At 40.6% G+C, this 20677-nt stretch overlaps 2 protein-coding genes and 3 pseudogenes across 4 annotated transcripts in view; all 5 read right to left on the reverse strand.

Annotated features, from left to right (window-relative positions):
• The window catches only part of LOC111646634 (protocadherin alpha-C2-like), a 125380-nt gene extending 116062 nt beyond the window's left edge, over positions 1–9318 (reverse strand). Inside the window, exon 1 of one of the 3 annotated variants that reach the window (XM_087171053.1) lies at positions 6825–9318. In XM_087171053.1, coding sequence (XP_087027179.1) covers positions 6825–9182 — 2358 coding nt within the window. In that variant the 5' untranslated portion in view covers positions 9183–9318. Of the gene's footprint in view, positions 1–210; positions 2708–3175; positions 5551–6824 lie in introns of those variants that run through there. The other 2 variants (XM_087171054.1, XM_087171055.1) reach the window with 2 other exon arrangements.
• A 181-nt stretch (positions 9319–9499) lies between these two features.
• LOC111646594 (protocadherin alpha-8 pseudogene) lies at positions 9500–12528 on the reverse strand (annotated as a pseudogene).
• A 208-nt stretch (positions 12529–12736) lies between these two features.
• LOC111646595 (protocadherin alpha-3-like) lies at positions 12737–15493 on the reverse strand. Its single transcript, XM_023396125.2, has 2 exons — positions 12983–15493; positions 12737–12751 (listed from the first exon to the last, which is right to left on the reverse strand). The coding sequence occupies exons 1-2, from the start codon at positions 15338–15340 to the stop codon at positions 12737–12739; spliced, it is 2373 nt and encodes a 790-aa protein (XP_023251893.2). The 5' UTR covers positions 15341–15493.
• An 860-nt stretch (positions 15494–16353) lies between these two features.
• LOC111646596 (protocadherin alpha-3 pseudogene) lies at positions 16354–18841 on the reverse strand (annotated as a pseudogene).
• Positions 18842–19622: 781 nt separating this feature from the next.
• LOC111646598 (protocadherin alpha-8 pseudogene) overlaps positions 19623–20677 on the reverse strand; it is a 3085-nt pseudogene continuing 2030 nt past the window's right edge.

Genomic DNA, 20677 nt, shown 5'->3' on the forward strand with positions numbered 1-20677 from the left:
ACAACCACTTGTAAACTTGGCTCACTCTCACAAGAACACACAACCTCCTCTTTTCCTTCAGTAATGAATTTTATAGTCTATTTCTATCCATCTGTTCTGAATAGGTGGTGGAATTTAGTATTTTTTGGCCCTTAACTTATTAGAATGTACATCTCATCTGTCACTAGCATTCACTCCACAAATGCCCTGATATAAAACAATCTTTCTTACCTCTTCAGATGTTCTCCTCCTGTCAGGGAGAACTAGTGTATTTGCATGGCTTCCCGGGACTATAGTAGATCCTATACTCATTCTGGGTCCAACTAACATGTAGCGTTTGTCTCCAGATCTGTACTGGATGCTGTGACACAGCGTCCCATCATAATTAGTCTCTTGTAGATATTTAGAAGTATAGTCTGTGGATTTTGAGCACTGCATTGCAATCAGCACGGTGATACTGATGAGAAAAAGTGCTGAAACTGAGCCCAAAGTTATCATCAGGTAAAAAGTCACATTATTTTCCTCATCTGCTTTTGCTGAACTTTTCACATCAGAAGCTGCAAAAGCCTCTTTGGGCTCCACAAGTTTGACAATAACAGTAGCTGTTGCTGAGAGTGAAACGTTGCCATTGTCTTTGACCAGTATGACCAGTTTATGCTCAGCCTCGTCTGTCTCTGTGAATGAGCGAAGTGTTCTGATCCGTCCTGTATAGCGGTCCAAACCAAAGAGACTGTGGTCAGTAACTTCCTGCAGTGAAAACAGTAACCAGCCGTTATATCCTATATCAGCGTCATAGGCTCTGACTTTAGTCACCAAGTGTCCTGCATTCACGTTGCGGGGAATCTCCTCCACACCTTCAGCAGAACCGTTAGAGCTGAGTGGATACAGGATGACTGGAGCGTTGTCGTTCTGATCCAGAATGAACACGTTCACTGTGACGTTGCTGCTTAGTGACGGAGTTCCAGAGTCTGACGCAGAGACTTGGAACTGGAAAGTTTTCAGTGTTTCAAAGTCAAAACTTTTTAGTGCCAGGATGTCTCCATTATCAGAGTTAATGTTTAGAAATGAAGTAAGTTTTTTATCTTCAGTTCCACCTCTGATAATGTGATAAGAAATAAGGGCATTCTCATTTTCATCACAATCAGAGGCCCTTACAGAAAATAATGATGCTCCTGGGGTGTTACTCTCTGTGACATAGAAAGTATAGGGGCTGAGTGAAAACTCTGGACTGTTGTCATTTACATCAGAAACATCAACACTTATTGTTTTTTCAGAGGATAAAGCTGAATCGCCTCCATCTTTTGCAACTACTGTGACATCATAATGTGACTGATGTTCTCTGTCCAGAGATGATTTTGTGACAACAGAATACATATTATCTTGTAGGGACGGATTTAAGGTAAAAGGGACATTCTCACGAATGAAACAAATAACTTTCCCATTCAGTCCAGAGTCCAAGTCACTGACACTAATAAGTGCGACTGTGGTTCCAGGTTTAGAGTCCTCTGGAATAGCGCTAGAAAAGGATGTTACCTCGATCTCGGGAATATTGTCGTTTAGGTCCACTACATTTATTATTACGCTTTTGTCCGTTTTTAAAGGAACAGTGCCCTTATCAGATGCTTTTATGTCGATTTCATATCGGTCCTTCTGTTCAAAGTCTATCAGTCCTTTAACAGTTATTTCACCTGTTGTTTCGTCTATGTCAAAAAGTTTACGCAATTTACCATTAACATTACTTCCAAATGAGTAAAAGACTTCGCCATTCAAACCGTCGTCTAAATCAGTAGCGTTCACTTGAATGACCATTGTACCAACTGGCGAATTTTCAGGTAGCAGGACGGAATATGAATCTTTCATGAATATGGGTAGATTGTCGTTAACATCCAAAACCTCAACTAACAGCTCCGTAGTCCCTGTCAGAGGAGGTTTTCCTCCATCAATGGCAGACAGCAAAAGCCTATGAAGTCTCTCAGTTTCTTTGTCCAGTGATTTTTGTAGGTACAAAATGGGAATTTTACCATCGTTTCCTCTGTCTTTTACCTCCAGACGGAAATGATTATTCTGACTAAGTTTATATTGTTGAACAGAATATATCCCGCTGTCTGGATCGCGCGCAGGATGGAGCTGGAAGCGTTCACCGGGCAGCGCTGACTCAAATATCTCTAGACGCGACTCATTTTCAGGGAAGGTCGGACTGTGGTCATTTATATCTTGAATCTCCACCGAGACATAATGGATTTCTAATGGGTTCTCTAGCACAGCTTTCAAATTGATCAGACATGTAATACTCCGCTCACACACATCCTCCCTGTCTATTTTTTTATTTACGTACATATTGCCATCGTTCTGATTCACCTGGAACATTGGCTCGTTCGAACCAGATACAATCCGGAATACCCTAGCCTTTAAAGTTCCGAGATCCAGTCCTAAGTCTTTAGCTATATTTCCAACGCGAGTGCCTTCTTTAAGCTCTTCAGAAACGGTGTATCTTGCCAGTGCGGTGCTAACATCCCACAACATAAACGTTGCAGTCACCAGAGCGACCAATACCGTCCGCCATCCTCCTTTTTCTGCCATATTTGAAGGGCAAAACAGATATAAATCCAAAAAAATCAGAATATAACTAAACTGTAAAACAGAGGTCAGCCATCAGATTGTCCATACAAAAACATGTGAGAAAAAAGAATGCTGTGTAATTTACAGATCCAGCATCCACAGAAACCGTGAAATGCTGCCTTTACTGAATAATTGCCGAACTACCTATGGGCAGAGCTTCTTTATCAGGGCATGCTATACAGAAACACAACCCTGCCTGCGCAGTGACATCATGCGATCAGATGCTGCCTAGCAGGAAATACAAATTACTTCTGCAAAATAAAAATATTTTAGACTTATTTCATATGTTTACCAACAAATACATAAACATACCATTTAAACTGAATTATAATATAATATAAACGGAATATTATTATTATTATTATTGTGATTATGATTATTATTATTATAACAACTAATAGCAGGTTTTGTGTGATGAGATGTACAACAAATACACCATTCAGAAATAAACGTAAAGCCCACACATAGTTCATGTAAGAATACTGGAAATAATGAGGCTGATCAATTAAGCTGTGACTCAAAAACAAGGAGACAGACAGACGGATACAATATATGTACGGGTGGACGATCACCCTACCTCTTCAGATGTTCTCCTCCTGTCAGGAAGCACTAATGTATTTGCATGGCTGCCCGGGACTATAGTAGATCCTATACTCATTCTTGGTCCAACTAACATGTAACGTTTGTCTCCAGATCTGTACTGGATGCTGTGACACAGTGTCCCATCATAGTTAGTCTCTTGTAGATATTTAGAAGTATAGTCTGTGGATTTTGAGCACTGCATTGCAATCAGCACGATGATACTGATGAGAAAAAGTGCTGAAACTGAGCCCAAAGTTATCATCAGGTAAAAAGTCACATTATTTTCCTCATCTGCTTTTGCTGAACTTTTCACATCAGAAGCTGCAAAAGCCTCTTTGGGCTCCACAAGTTTGACAATCACAGTAGCTGTTGCTGAGAGTGAAACGTTGCCATTGTCTTTGACCAGTATGACCAGTTTATGCTCAGCGTCGTCTGTCTCTGTGAATGAGCGAAGTGTTCTGATCTGTCCTGTATAGCGGTCCAAACCAAAGAGACTGTGGTCAGTAACTTCCTGCAGTGAAAACAGTAACCAGCCGTTATATCCTATATCAGCATCATAGGCTCTGACTTTAGTCACTAAGTGTCCTGCGTTCACATTGCGGGGAATCTCCTCCACACCTTCAGCAGAACCGTTAGAGCTGAGTGGATACAGGATGACTGGAGCGTTGTCGTTCTGATCCAAAATGAACACGTTCACTGTGACGTTGCTGCTTAGTGACGGAGTTCCAGAATCTGACGCTACAACGTGGAACCGGAAAGTTTTCAGTGTTTCAAAGTCAAAACTTTTTAGCGCCATAATACCCCCACTTTCAGAGTTAATATTTAAAAACAGACCAATACTATCTCCGCTGCTGTCTCTCGGAATGTGATATGAAATATGAGCATTATCACTCTCATCAAGATCAGATGCCCTGACTGAAAATACCGGTGCTGTTAGGTCATTGTTTTCAGTTACATAAAACGTGTACGGGCTCAGTGAAAACTGTGGTCTGTTATCGTTCACATCCGATACAACCACAGATATTGTCTTTTCAGATGAGAGGGGTGGCTCACCAGTGTCCTTAGCAACAATTGAAAGTTCATAAAAAGAATTTTCTTCTCTGTCCAGTGGAGACTTGGTTACTATGGCGTACATATTATCCTGCAAGGATGGAGAAATAGCGAAAGGAACGTTCTCGCGTATGAAGCAAGAAACTTTTCCATTGAGGCCTGAGTCCAAATCATTGACGCTGATCAAAGCTACTGTTGTTCCAGTTCTAGAATCCTCGGGAACTGATTTGGAGAATGATGTAACTTCAATCTCTGGAGAATTATCATTAAGGTCGATTACCTTTATTACCACAGTTCTGTCTGTGGACAAAGGAACGGGCCCCTTATCTGAAGCTTGTATATCAATATCATAGCTTTTCTTCTCTTCAAAATCAATTACACCTATCACTATAATTTCCCCAGTCTCCGAGTCTATATTAAACAGTTTTTGCACATTTACATCCACTTCTTTACCAAATGAATAAACAATTTCGCTGTTTGTGCTCTCATCCAAATCTGTCGCATTAACCTGAATAATTAACGTACCGGGGGCCGCGTTTTCATTTAGAGTAGCAGAATATACATCTTGTGTAAAAACTGGTGAATTGTCATTAACATCAAGCACCTCGATCAGTATTTCTATTGTTCCAGACTTCGCCGGCCTCCCACCATCAATAGCTGAGAGCAGAAGCTTGTGTTCTCTCTTAGCCTCTCTGTCTAACTGCTTCTGCAAAATCAGAAAGGGCATCTTACGGTCTTCGCCTCTCTCCTTAACTTCCAAACGAAAGTGGTCGTTTTGACTCAGCTTATACTGTTGAACAGAAAACTGACCACCATCTGGGTCGCGTGCAGGTTGGAGCTGGAACCTTGCTCCCGGTAATGTCGATTCAAATATCTCCAGTCGTTTCTCTTTCTCTGGAAAGATGGGGGAATGGTCGTTTATGTCCAGCACCTCTATGGCCACATAATGGATTTCCAGAGGGTTTTCCAGCACTGTTTTAAGGTTGATTACACACGCGTTGCTTCGTTCACAGATCTCTTCCCTGTCCACTTTCCTATTGACATACAGGATACCGTCGTCTTTATTCAAATGAAAGAGGGGTTCCGTTGAACTGCCAACAATACGATACTCTCTGTCTTTCAGCGTAGCCTTATCAATTCCCAAGTCTTTCGCTATGTGTCCAACAATACTCCCTTCTTTCACCTCTTCGGAAATTGAATATCTAATCTGAGCTGAGGCTTCGTTCCAAAACGTTACCAAAAGCACCATATAGGCGATGCATGTCCATCGCTCATTCCACGCCTGACGTCCGCTTTTTTCCATAATGTAAAAAAAAAAAAAAAAAAACTCCAGATCTATAGTTGTTTGGTCAAGAAACAATAAACAGCCTTATTCCTTTGCAAATTGTGCTCCATCGTCAATTCAGCGCTAGAAATCATGCAGAGCTAGTTTCATGTTCAAGCCCTTTTCACGTAATGCCAAAAAGGTTGGATCTTATGGTGATGACGAAAAGATCTATATACACTATTTGCCTTTATACCGACACCATGTGATCCACAACGTTATTGCAGCATTGTTCATTTAAAACTGTAAAATCAAACAACGAAAACATAAGGAAAATTAGACAAACAGTCCGTTTAATGTAATAAAAAATATAGTCATTAAGTCCTTTTTATGAAGCAATGGGCTGGAGTGACAATGAGTTCCCACCTCAAAAAGTTATTATTTGGAAGTACCTATGCTCCTACGAAGTACTTATTTGTGTAGCATTTCAAGAGAAATGGCAGCGTATCATGGCAGACCTTTCAGCACCACGGACAGCGACGCTTCCTGCTGCACTTACATACGTCAGACTCACAGACTACAGTGCTTAAATTGTGACACTGTTCCTGCGTACTTGAATGTTATGGAATAGTGCATTATAGCTCCAACTATCTAAAAAATTCACAGCACTATGTGAATCCAAAAACAAATCAACATGATATCAGCTAGAAAAGACCAAGGTGCTGATTTTCATCAGAAATTTTATACATTCATGTTCTTAAATATCACCAATTGCATTTGAAACATTTCCACATGGAAGCCAGTGAATTATGTGATGCATTCAGCTATTGGAAGTAATCAATGTGGAATTAACATGCTGTTCAATGAGAATGGCTACAGTTTATTGAGAGGCACGTTTATGTCATAAATTACCCTATATCATGTGATGGCAACCTGGATAAATGTGTACTCAGATTGCACAGAAGTACTACAAAACTATGTAAAAATATAAAAAAAGATAGTATTGTATTTATTGCGCTTAGCTCTCTTTCCAGGGACACAACAACATGGAGTTACTGACACAGCAGACTAACTGAAGTCCAATGTTTAATTTAATCAATTAACAACCTGGTCTGTGAGAAAACCACCTGTAAACCAATAACTTAACTCTACATAAAAAAATATACAACCTTCTCATTTCCGTCAGGGATAAATTTTATAGTACATTTCAATCCAGCTGTTCTTAACGGGCAATGTGATTCAAAGTTTTTGGCACACTTACATCACTAATGTTTCATCTGTTACTAGTATTCATAACAGAACTGCCTTTATGCAAAACAATCTTCCTTACCTCCTCAGATGTTCTCCTCCTGTCAGGAAGCACTAGTGTATTCGCATGGCTTCCCGGGACTATAGTAGATCCTATACTCATTCTGGGTCCAACTAACATGTACTGTTTGTCTCCAGATCTGTACTGGATGCTGTGACACAGCGTCCCATCATAATTAGTCTCTTGTAGATATTTAGAAGTATAGTCTGTGGATTTTGAGCACTGCATTGCAATCAGCACGATGATACTGATGAGAAAAAGTGCTGAAACTGAGCCCAAAGTTATCATCAGGTAAAAAGTCACATTATTATCCTCATCTGCTTTTGCTGAACTTTTCACATCAGAAGCTGCAAAAGCCTCTTTGGGCTCCACAAGTTTGACAATCACAGTAGCTGTTGCTGAGAGTGAAACGTTGCCATTGTCTTTGACCAGTATGACCAGTTTATGCTCAGCCTCGTCTGTCTCTGTGAATGAGCGAAGTGTTCTGATCTGTCCTGTATAGCGGTCCAAACCAAAGAGACTGTGGTCAGTAACTTCCTGCAGTGAAAACAGTAACCAGCCGTTATATCCTATATCAGCGTCATAGGCTCTGACTTTAGTCACCAAGTGTCCTGCGTTCACATTGCGGGGAATCTCCTCCACACCTTCAGCAGAACCGTTAGAGCTGAGTGGATACAGGATGACTGGAGCGTTGTCATTCTGATCCAGAATGAACACGTTCACCGTGACGTTGCTGCTTAGTGACGGAGTTCCAGAATCTGACGCAACAACGTGGAACTGGAAAGTTTTCAGTGTTTCAAAGTCAAAACTTTTTAGCGCCAGAATGTCTCCATTTTCAGAGTTTATGTTAAGAAATGACGTTATTTTATTATCTTCACTCCCATCTCTGAGAATATGATAGGAAATATGTGCATTGTCATTCTCATCATGATCAAAAGCTTTCACTGAAAACAAAGATGCACCAGGCTCATTAGCTTCAGTGACATAGAAAGTATAGGGGCTGAGTGAAAACTCTGGACTGTTGTCATTCACATCTGACACTGCAACACTTATTGTCTTTTCAGAGGATAGTGGAGGTTGACCAGCATCTTTTGCAGTTATTGTCAGGTCATATTGTGACTGTTTCTCTCTGTCCAGAGGAGATTTGGTCACTAGTGAATACATTTTGTCTTGTAAGGATGGTGATAAAGCAAATGGAACATCCTCACCTATGGAGCAAATAACTTTTCCATTAAGACCAGAGTCCAGGTCATTTACACTGATAAGGGCAACTGTAGTTCCGGGTCTGGAGTCTTCAGGGATGGAGCTGGAAAATGAGGTGACTTCAATCTCAGGTGCATTGTCATTCAGATCAACTATCTTGATAATAACGCTTTTTTGTGTTGATAAAGGAGCTAGACCTTTATCTGATGCTTGTATTTCAATTTCATATTTGTCCTTTTCCTCAAAGTCTATTAACCCTTTCACAATTATTTCCCCTGTTGATGGATTCACATCAAAAAGATTTAACAATCTATGACTCACACTGTTGCTGAATGAATAGACAACATCTCCATTAGGTCCTTCATCTAAATCAGTTGCATTCACTTGTGCAACAGTGGTGCCTACTGGTGCATTTTCAATGAGCGTAACAGAGTAAATACCCTTGGAGAAAACAGGTGTGTTATCATTCACATCCAAAACATTTACTAGAATATTCATTTCGCCAGATTTCGGAGGTTTACCCCCATCAAGCGCGGTCAGCAATAATGAGTGGCTTCCTGCTGCCTCCCTATCCAAAGATTTTTGCACAATTAGAATAGGTATTTTACCATCTTCTCCTTTATCTTTAACTTCCAAACGGAAGTGGTCGTTTGGGCTGAGTTTATATTGCTGAACAGAGAAAGGACCGCTGTCTGGATCTCGTGATGCTTTTAGAGGAAAACGTACTCCAGGTAACACGGACTCGAAAATCTCTAACGTTGTCTCTTTCTCTGGGAAACTGGGAGAATGATCATTTATATCCAGCACCTCCACTCCTACATAGTGCACCTCCAGTGGGTTTTCTAGCACGGTTTTTAGATTTATTAAACAGGTACTGCTCTGCGCGCACACCTCTTCTCTATCAATCTTTCGGCTCACGTACAGGATGCCATCGTTCTGATTAACATAGAAAAGAGGATCCGGACGACTGGAAACAATCCGATACTTCCTGTCTTTCAGCGTGCTTTTATCTAATCCCAGATCTTTTGCTACATTTCCAACCACAGTTCGTTCTTTAACTTCCTCAGAGATTGAATATCTTAATTGCGCTGAGGCTAGACTCCATAAAAGCACAGCAACCACGCAGCTGATCCACCGTCCTCTCGCCCTTCTCCCCTCGCATCCCCTTTGTTCCATGATTCAAAACAAAATTCTTTTCGAATCCTTGTGGGATAAATAATCGTACGGAAAGAAATTAATCCAACACATCTGCTTATGCCAATGTTCACTCTTTCAAAAAGGTTAAAAATACAGGACAATATTTACAAAAGCAGCTGAGAGGCGATTCTTTCAGTATCGGATTCAAAGCGCTATAAAGAGGTGGGACCAAAATGCAGTGACAAGAAGCTACAGTCATTATTTTCCTAACACACTGACACCATGCGATCCAACTGTTCACTACAAGGAAATCAAAGTTTCTACAGTATTTTCAGCAGAATGGCAGAGTTTCAGATTCATTTGTCTCTGAGGTTCTGGACAAACAACACATCAGATGAGGAGAACAATAACGCCTATTTGACGAGCAGAACCTGAATAGCGCTAAATGAAGATGGAGGCATCAAACCCTCGCACATGTTTGATGTTTTTTAAAACGTTAAATTGAAATTGTTTAAAATTTATGAACAGAAACACATGATGTAATGGTATTTATAGTGTGAAGCAGAATATAAAGTATAGTGAAAAAGAAGCAGACTACGAAATAACAAAAGGATGGGGCAGGAAGTCGGCCTGCCACAACCCATGTTAACATTTATTATGGTTACATCTATGACTAAAAGCATGCACAGTGTGATCAAAATTGCAACTGAAAGCCAAGCACGGGATGCCAGTCACTTCTTCACAACTTCACGAAAGTACACTGTAATACTAAGAAAACAATACTCACGCAGTGAGTATAGGCAGTGGATCATGGACTGAACTAATTACTGAACGAAAGACACTGCCAATGGACACAGTTTTCGCATAAAGGTCTTACCTCTTCAGATGTTCTCCTCCTGTCAGGGAGCACTAGTGTATTTGCATGGCTTCCCGGGACTATAGTAGATCCTATACTCATTCTGGGTCCAACTAACATGTAACGTTTGTCTCCAGATCTGTACTGGATGCTGTGACACAGTGTCCCATCATAGTTAGTCTCTTGTAGATATTTAGAAGTATAGTCTGTGGATTTTGAGCACTGCATTGCAATCAGCACGATGATACTGATGAGAAAAAGTGCTGAAACTGAGCCCAAAGTTATCATCAGGTAAAAAGTCACATTATTATCCTCATCTGCTTTTGCTGGACTTTTCACATCAGAAGCTGCAAAAGCCTCTTTGGGCTCCACAAGTTTGACAATCACAGTAGCTGTTGCTGAGAGTGAAACGTTGCCATTGTCTTTGACAAGTATGATCAGTTTATGCTCAGCCTCGTCTGTCTCTGTGAATGAGCGAAGTGTTCTGATCTGTCCTGTATAGCGGTCCAAACCAAAGAGACTGTGGTCAGTAACTTCCTGCAGTGAAAACAGTAACCAGCCGTTATATCCTATATCAGCGTCATAGGCTCTGACTTTAGTCACCAAGTGTCCTGCGTTCACGTTGCGGGGAATCTCCTCCACACCTTCAGCAGAACCGTTAGAGCTGAGTGGACACAGGATGACTGGAGCGTTGTCGTTCTGATCCAGAATGAACACGTTCACTGTGACGTTGCTGCTTAGTGACGGAGTTCCAGAATCTGACGCAACAACGTGGAATTGGAAAGTTTTCAATGTTTCAAAGTCAAAACTTTTTAGTGCCATAATGTCTCCATTATCAGAGTTTATGTTAAGAAATGATGCCAGTTTATTATCTTCGCTTCTATCTCTGAGAATATGATAGGAAATATGTGCATTGTCATTCTCATCACGATCAAACGCTTTCACTGAAAACAAAGATGCACCGGGCTCATTAGCTTCAGTGACATAGAAAGTATAGGGGCTGAGTGAAAACTCTGGACTGTTGTCATTCACATCTGACACTGCAACACTTATTATCTTTTCAGAGGATAGTGGAGGTTGACCAGCGTCTTTTGCAGTTATTGTCAGGTCATACTGTGACTGTTTCTCTCTGTCCAGAGGAGATTTGGTCACTAGTGAATACATTCTATCTTTTACGGATGGAGCTAGAGTAAACGGAACATCCTCATTTACAGCACAAATAACTTTTCCATTAAGGCCAGAGTCCAAGTCATTGACACTGATAAGGGCAACTGTAGTTCCAGGTCTGCAGTCTTCAGGGATGGAGCTGGAAAACGAAGTCACCTCAATCTCAGGTGCATTGTCATTTACGTCGGCTATTTGGATAATAACGCTTTTTTCTGTAGTTAGAGGAGCTAGACCTTTATCTGATGCTTCAATTTCAATTTCGTACTTGTCCTTTTCTTCATAGTCTATTAGACTTTTGACAGTTATCTCGCCTGTTGATGGATTTATATCAAAAAGCGTAAATAATTCATTACCCACACTGTTACCAAATGAGTAATACACTTCTCCATTCTGACCTTCGTCTAAATCAGTTGCATTCACTTGTACAACAGTGGTGCCTATTGGGACATTCTCAGTTATCGTCACAGAGTAAATATCCTTAGAGAAAATTGGTGTATTATCATTAACATCCAAAACATTGACTAGTATATTCATGTTACCAGAATTCGGAGGTTTCCCCCCGTCTAGCGCTGTGAGCACTAATGAGTGACTTCCCACTGCCTCCCTATCCAAAGATTTCTGCAACACTAATATTGGTATTTTACCATCTTTCCCTTTATCCCTTACTTCCAAACGAAAGTGATCGTTGCTACTGAGTTTATATTGTTGCACGGAAAATTGACCACTATCTGAATCACGTGAAGGTTTTAGTTGAAATCGTGCTCCGGGTAACACGGACTCTGAAATCTCCAACCTTTTATCTTTCTCCGGGAAACTGGGAGAATTGTCATTTATATCCAGCACCTCCACCTCAACATAATGGATCTCCAGTGGATTTTCCAATACTGTTTTTAGATTTATTAAACAGGTACTGCTCTGCGCGCACACCTCTTCTCTGTCAATCTTTCGGCTCACATACAGGATGCCATCGTTCTGTTTAACATGGAAAAGAGGATCGACATTACTGGAAACAATCCGATACTTCCTGTCTTTCAGTGTGCTTTTCTCTAACCCCAGATCCTTTGCTATATTTCCAACCGCAGTTCCTTCGTTAACCTCCTCTGAGACTGAATATCGTATTTGCGCCGAGGCCACACTCCACAAAAGCACAGCAACCACGCAGCCGGCCAAATATCCGCGCACCCTTCCTGTCTCGCGTCTTCTTTGTTCCATCATCAAAATCAAAATGATCAGTAATCCATCACACCAACAATAATTATACGTCTTCAAAAAGAATCCAGCACTTCCACATATATAAATATCCACCCTCCTCCTACACAGGGAGAAATGGTGGCAAACAATACGGAACAGAAAAAGCTAATGTCAAAGCCATACTGTTGTGAAGAGGTGGAACCAAAATGAAATGACTACAAGCTCGTGTACTCCTGACTTTTGACATTACACTGACACCATGCGACAAAACCCCCCACTGCAGAATAATCTCATAGCGTTTGTAGCACTATAGATAAACGGTAAACTGTTTTGTGCCTAACCACGTCTCCTTGACCAAACAGTGTAGTTATTGGAAGGATTAGGAGGCAATCTCCTTCTCAGTAAATGAGCACACAAAAATACTCATAATAAAGTTAAAGTTCCATATTATATAAAGTGAGATTTTCATGTCTTATTTGATTATGATGCAGGCGTAGGTGGTCTTTGAATATGAATGTTTGCCTCGTGCGTTGAGAAAGAACGCAGCTTAACTGAAACATGCAGTAAACTGCTCACTATCTGCAAGTAACTTTGGAAAAAAAGAAAACTCTTGTTTAAGCCTTACCTCCTCAGTTGCTCTCCTCCTGTCAGGAAGCACTAGTGTATTCGCATGGCTTCCCGGGACTATAGTAGATCCTATACTCATTCTGGGTCCAACTAACATGTAGCGTTTGTCTCCAGATCTGTACTGGATGCTGTGACACAGTGTTCCATCATAATTAGTCTCTTGTAGATATTTAGAAGTATAGTCTGTGGATTTTGAGCACTGCATTGCAATCAGCACGATGATACTGATGAGAAAAAGTGCTGAAACTGAGCCCAAAGTTATCATCAGGTAAAAAGTCACATTATTATCCTCATCTGCTTTTGCTGAACTTTTCACATCAGAAGCTGCAAAAGCCTCTTTGGGCTCCACAAGTTTGACAATCACAGTAGCTGTTGCTGAGAGTGAAACGTTGCCATTGTCTTTGACCAGTATGACCAGTTTATGCTCAGCCTCGTCTGTCTCTGTGAATGAGCGAAGTGTTCTGATCTGTCCTGTATAGCGGTCCAAACCAAAGAGACTGTGGTCAGTAACTTCCTGCAGTGAAAACAGTAACCAGCCGTTATATCCTATATCAGCGTCATAGGCTCTGACTTTAGTCACCAAGTGTCCTGCGTTCACATTGCGGGGAATCTCCTCCAAACCTTCAGCAGAACCGTTAGAGCTGAGTGGATACAGGATGACTGGAGCGTTGTCGTTCTGATCCAAAATGAACACGTTCACTGTGACGTTGCTGCTTAGTGACATAGTTCCAGAATCTGACGCAACAACGTGAAAGTTGAAAGTTTTCAGTGTTTCAAAATCAAAACTTTTTAACGCCAGAATGTCTCCATTATCAGAGTTTATGTTAAGAAATGATGCCAGTTTATTATCTTCGTTCCCATCTCTAAGAATATGATAGGAAATATGTGCATTGTCATTCTCATCACGATCAAAAGCTTTCACTGAAAACAAAGATGCACCAGGCTCATTAGCTTCAGTGACATAGAAAGTATAGGGGCTGAGTGAAAACTCTGGACTGTTGTCATTCACATCTGACACCACAACACTTATTGTCTTTTCAGAGGATAGTGGAGGTTGACCGGCGTCTTTTGCAGTTATTGTCAGGTCATATTGTGACTGTTTCTCTCTGTCCAGAGGAGACTTGGTCACTAGTGAATACATTTTGTCTTGTAAGGATGGTGATAAAGCAAAAGGAACATCCTCACCTATGGAGCAAATAACTTTTCCATTTAGGCCAGAGTCCAAGTCATTGACACTGATAAGGGCAACTGTAGTTCCGGGTCTGGAGTCTTCAGGGATGGAGCTGGAAAATGAGGTCACTTCAATCTCGGGTGCATTGTCATTCAGGTCAACTACCTTGATAATGACGCTTTTTTGTGTTGATAAAGGAGCCAGACCTTTATCTGATGCCTGTATTTCAATTTCATATTTGTCCTTTTCTTCATAGTCTATGAGTCCTTTAACTGTTATCTCGCCTGTTAATGCGTTTATTTCAAATATTTTAAAGAACTTCCTATTCACACTGTTGCTAAACGAGTAAACTACATCTCCGTTTGGTCCTTCATCTAAATCAGTTGCATTCACTTGTATGACTGTTGCGCCTATTGGAGCATTTTCTTCGAGCATCACAGAATAAACATCTTTAGTGAAAACAGGTGTGTTATCATTCACATCCAGAACATTTATTACAATATGAATCTCTCCAAATTTCGGAGGTTTCCCTCCATCCACCGCGGTCAGCACTAATGAGTGGCTTCGCGCAATTTCCCTATTTAAAGATTTTTGCACAATTAATACAGGTATTTTACCATCTTCTCCTCTGTCTTTAACTTCCAAACGAAAGTGTTCATTGGAGCTGAGTTTATACTGCTGAATAGTGAAAGGACCGCCGTCTGGATCTCGCGCGGGTTGTAGCGGAATACGTACTCCAGGTAACACAGACTCTGAAATATCCAACGTTTTGTCTTTCTCTGGGAAACTGGGAGAATGATCATTTATATCCAGCACCTCCACTCCTACATAGTGCACCTCCAGTGGGTTTTCTAGCACAGTTTTTAGATTTATTAAACATGTGCTGGTCCGCTCGCACACCTCTTCTCTGTCAATCTTTCGGCTCACATACAGGATGCCATCGTTCTGGTCTACATAAAATAGAGAATCCATAGCACTAGACACAATCCGATACTTCCTGTCTTTCAGCGTGCTTTTTTCTAATCCCAGATCTTTTGCTATATTTCCAACCACAGTTCCTTCCTTAACTTCCTCAGAGATTGAATATCTTAATTGCGCTGAGGCTAGACTCCCCAAAAGCACCGCAACCACGCAGCTGATCCACCGTCCTCTCGCCCTTCTCGCCTCGCATCCTCTTTGTTCCATGATTCAATACAAAACCCTTATCGAATCCTTGAGGGATTAATAATCCTATCGAAAGAAATTAATCCAACACATCCGGGTATGCCAATAATCGCTCTGTTTCAAAAATGTTAAAAATACAGGACAATATTTATATAAGCAGCAAAAAAACGAGAAGCGATTCTTTCAGTATGTGACTGAGAGTGCTATAGAGAGGTGGAATCGAAATGCAGTGACGACAAGACAAATCCGTTATTTTCCTAACACACTGACACCATGCGATGCAAGTATTTACTACAAGTAATCCTGCATTTGTACATTATTTTCATAGAGGTATGGCAAGGCTTTATATCTATCCAAAATGTTTCTGAGGTCATGTAAAAAAAATACATCGGGGGAGGAGAACAATCATTTAGCTAATTTAATGCCAAAATTTAAATTGCTCTTAGTTAAAATGAAAGCAACAAATCCTCCCAAAATGTTAGATTTTTCCGAAAACCTGTAAATTTTAGTTGTTTGAAATTCACAAACAAAAAATATGGGGCAAAGGGCATTGAAGAAATCCGTGGCTTTTGGTATCCCTTACATCATGTTAAGTAGTATCAGCAACATGGACAGCGACAAACACCAGCTCAAATTCGGCCAAGCCATTTCAGTTTATGTTAAGTAACAGAACTGGGAAATCTCAAATCGCATTCTGGTTTGTGAGACAGTTAAGATGCTTTGCAGACTGTTACGATGAAATCAATATGTTTTTCAGAGTATTGTGAAAAAGGCGGAGACTATGGAACAAGACAGGTATGAGTCAACAAGTAGTTCTGCATCAACCTATATTAACAACTGTTGTTATAGTTACATCTATGACTAAAAGCCCGTAGAATATGCTCAAAAATGCTTCTGAAAACCCCAGAATGTCAGTCAAGTGTCCTACTTCACTGAAGTATGTTGTGATACCAAGCAAACAGTATATATGCAGTGAATGAACTAATTAATAAATGAAAACACAACAACACTGCTGGAAGTAGTAAGCTGGGTGTTCACAAAAAAAGTCTTACCTCCTCAGACGTTCTCCTCCTGTCAGGAAGCACTAGTGTATTCGCATGGCTTCCCGGGACTATAGTAGATCCTATACTCATTCTGGGTCCAACTAACATGTAGCGTTTGTCTCCAGATCTGTACTGGATGCTGTGACATAGTGTCCCATCATAATTAGTCTCTCGTAGATATTTAGAAGTATAGTCTGTGGATTTTGAGCACTGCATTGCAATCAGCACGATGATACTGATAAGAAAAAGTGCTGAAACTGAGCCCAAAGTTATCATCAGGTAAAAAGTCACATTATTATCCTCATCTGCTTTTGCTGAACTTTTCACATCAGAAGCTGCAAAAGCCTCTTTGGGCTCCACAAGTTTGACAATCACAGTAGCTGTTGCTGAGAGGGAAACGTTGCCATTGTCTTTGACCAGTATGACCAGTTTATGCTCAGCCTCGTCTGTCTCTGTGAATGAGCGAAGTGTTCTGATCTGTCCTGTATAGCGGTCCAAACCAAAGAGACTGTGGTCAGTAACTTCCTGCAGTGAAAACAGTAACCAGCCGTTATATCCTATATCAGCGTCATAGGCTCTGACTTTAGTCACCAAGTGTCTTGCGTTCACGTTGCGGGGAATCTCCTCCACACCTTCAGCAGAACCGTTAGAGCTGAGTGGATACAGGATGACTGGAGCGTTGTCGTTCTGATCCAGAATGAATACGTTCACTGTGACGTTGCTGCTTAGTGACGGAGTTCCAGAATCTGACGCAACAACTTTGAACTGGAAAGTTTTCAGTGTTTCAAAGTCAAAACTTTTTAGCGCCATAATGTCTCCATTTTCAGAGTTTATATTGAGAAATGACGTCAGTTTATTATCTTCGCTTCTATCTTTGAGAATATGATAGGAAATATGTGCATTGTCATTCTCATCACCATCATATGCTTTCACTGAAAACAAAGATGCACCAGGCTCATTAGTTTCAGTGACATAGAAAGTATAGGGGCTGAGTGAAAACTCTGGACTGTTGTCATTCACATCTGACACCACAACACTTATTGTCTTTCCAGAGGATAGTGGAGGTTGACCAGCATCTTTTGCAGTTATTGTCAGGTCATACTGTGACTGTTTCTCTCTGTCCAGAGGAGACTTGGTCACTAGTGAATACATTTTGTCTTGTAAAGATGGTGATAAAGCAAAAGGAACATCCTCACCTATGGAGCAAATAACTTTTCCATTAAGGCCAGAGTCCAAGTCATTGACACTGATAAGGGCAACTGTAGTTCCAGGTCTGCAATCTTCAGGGATGGAGCTGGAAAATGAGGTGACTTCAATTTCAGGTGCATTGTCATTCACGTCAACTATCTTGATAATTACACTTTTTTCTGTTGTTAGAGGAGCTAGACCTTTATCTGATGCTTCAATTTCAATTTCATATCTGTCCCTTTCCTCATAGTTGATTAAACCTCTAACAGTTATCTCACCTGTTGATAGATTGATATAAAATAGGTTTAATATGTTTTGATTCATGCTATTGCTAAAAGAGTAAACTACATCTCCGTTTTGTCCTTCATCTAAATCAGTTGCATTCACTTGTATGACTGTTGTGCCTACTGGTGCATTTTCATTGAGCATCACAGAATAAACATCTTTAGTGAAAAGAGGAGCGTTATCATTGATATCCAAAACATTTACTAGAATATCCATGTTGCCAGATTTTGGAGGTTTCCCCCCATCCACTGCGGTCAGCACTAAAGAGTGGCTTGCTGCAGTTTCCCTGTCCAAAGATTTTTGAATTACTAATATTGGTATTTTACCATCGTCTCCTTTATCCTTAACTTCCAAACGAAAGTGATCGTTGCTGCTGAGTTTATATTGTTGCACAGAAAAACGACCACTATCTGGATCCCTTGAAGCTTTTAGTTGAAATCGTGCTCCGGGTAACACGGACTCTGAAATCTCTAACCTTTTAGCTTTCTCTGGGAAACTGGGAGAATGATCATTTATATCCAGCACTTCCACTCCCACATAGTGCACCTCCAGTGGGTTTTCTAGCACGGTTTTTAGATTTATTAAACAGGTACTGCTCTGCGCGCACACCTCCTCTCTGTCAATCTTTCGGCTCACATACAGGATGCCATCGTTCTGATTAACATGGAAAAGAGGATCGGCATTACTGGAAACAATCCGATACTTCCTGTCTTTCAGTGTGTTTTTCTCTAACCCCAGATCCTTTGCTATATTTCCAACCGCAGTTCCTCCGTTAACGTCCTCAGAGACTGAATATCGTATTTGCGCCGAGGCCAGACTCCACAAAAGCACAGCAACCACGCAGCCGGCCAAATATCCGCGCTCCCTTCCTGGCTTGCGTCTTCTTTGTTCCATGGTTAAAGCCGAAATCATCAATATGCCGTCACAATAATTACGCCTTAAAAAGAGAACCAAGCGCTTTCAATAAATACATATCCATCCTCCTCATACACAGGGAGAAATGGTGGCAAACAATACGAACAGAAAAAGCTAATGTCAAAGCCAGACTGTTGAGAAGAGGTGGCACCAAAATGCAATGACTACAAGCTCGTGTACTCCTGACTTTTGACATTACACTGACACCATGCGACAAAACCCCCACACTGCAGGAAAACCTCATAGCGTTTGTAGCACTTTGGATGAATGGCAAACTATTTTGTAGCTGACCACGCTCTTTGACCAAACAGTGCAGTTATTGGAAAGAGATTAGGAGGCATTCTCCTTGTCAGTGACTACGCACACGCAAAATAAAATCATTTGTTAAGTTTTATAGAATCATAGCCGGTAAAAGTGGTTCAAATTTCTATAACATTTACAAATATTACGTATTTCACATGATCGTGTTTTGGAAATTAAATCAGAGATTTGTTACGTTGTGGTTTCACGTTTGTTACATTTTATAAAGAAATATTGGAAAATGAGACCAAGCACTTTCAGCACCATGCCCAGCGATTACAGTTGACTGAAGCTGAATGTAACTGCATTTGGACAACTTTGTCTCTTTCAAGTTTATTGTTTAATAATGCACCATAATCTCCATATACTACATTATCTACCATCAGTGGATTGATATTGTGTAGGAATCGTTACACTGCTGAGTCACCATGTTACTGTATCTGAAGGCAGTCAGTTCTCTTTTACTGGAAACATGACTCTTCTTATCTTAATGTACAATTAACAGTAACTGAATTGAGGCTACACGGTAACATCTACACTTTTATGCTACCTGTGTAAATATAACATGAAAATCAGAAGAAAGTCTATGAATGGAAACAAAAACACCACGTAACATTGCAAAATAAAGACAAATAAGCATTAATCACATGACTTGCAAGAAGTGGAAAACAGTGCACAAAGCTGTATGTAAGAGACTGGGGATACTTATAATTATTGCCACATGAACGGACGTTCATTGTTAATGTTTCACCAAGCCCATCGTAACCTATAGTATAAAAGGCAATGTGTCCTTAAAAGGACAAACGATCACACCAGCAATCTAAAACCAAAGAATAACCAACAGATTTAGTACCATATTTCACAAAACCATACCACAGCCCCATAAGAGACAGAATAAGAAAACCAAAATGTCAGCAAACATGAAACAGTTTTCATGAAACTTAAACCCATCTGCTATAAATGTGTTTCGTTTGCAACTAATACTGGCAAGAATTAGTGTTACTCCAGGACCACTATGATTTCAAAATAAGAAAGTTTGCCTCAGGTGTTTACAAAATCGCATATTTACTTGAAACATATAGTGCTCAATATCTGCGAGTACATTCTTAAACAAACAAACTCTTGTTTAAATCTTACCTCTTCAGATGTTCTCCTCCTGCCAGGGAGCACTAGTGTATTTGCATGGTTTCCCGGGACTATAGTAGATCCTATACTCATTCTGGGTCCAACTAACATGTAGCGTTTGTCTCCAGATCTGTACTGGATGCTGTGACACAGTGTCCCATCATAATTAGTCTCTTGTAGATATTTAGAAGTATAGTCTGTGGATTTTGAGCACTGCATTGCAATCAGCACGATGATACTGATGAGAAAAAGTGCTGAAACCGAGCCCAAAGTTATCATCAGGTAAAAAGTCACATTATTTTCCTCATCTGCTTTTGCTGAACTTTTCACATCAGAAGCTGCAAAAGCCTCTTTGGGCTCCACAAGTTTGACAATCACAGTAGCTGTTGCTGAGAGTGAAACGTTGCCATTGTCTTTGACCAGTATGACCAGTTTATGCTCAGCCTCGTCTGTCTCTGTGAATGAGCGAAGTGTTCTGATCTGTCCTGTATAGCGGTCCAAA

The sequence above is a fragment of the Seriola lalandi genome, unplaced genomic scaffold (genome assembly GCF_002814215.2).
Source record: "Seriola lalandi dorsalis isolate HSWRI2012SDOR001 ecotype SW California unplaced genomic scaffold, Sedor1 jcf7180002054973, whole genome shotgun sequence".
NCBI classification, from domain to species: Eukaryota; Metazoa; Chordata; class Actinopteri; order Carangiformes; family Carangidae; genus Seriola; species Seriola lalandi.

Bases quoted from the DNA above. Each gene is read 5' to 3' on its own strand.
- LOC111646595 (XM_023396125.2), bottom strand. From the start codon at position 15,340: ATGGAACAAAGAGGATGCGAGGCGAGAAGGGCGAGAGGACGGTGGATC.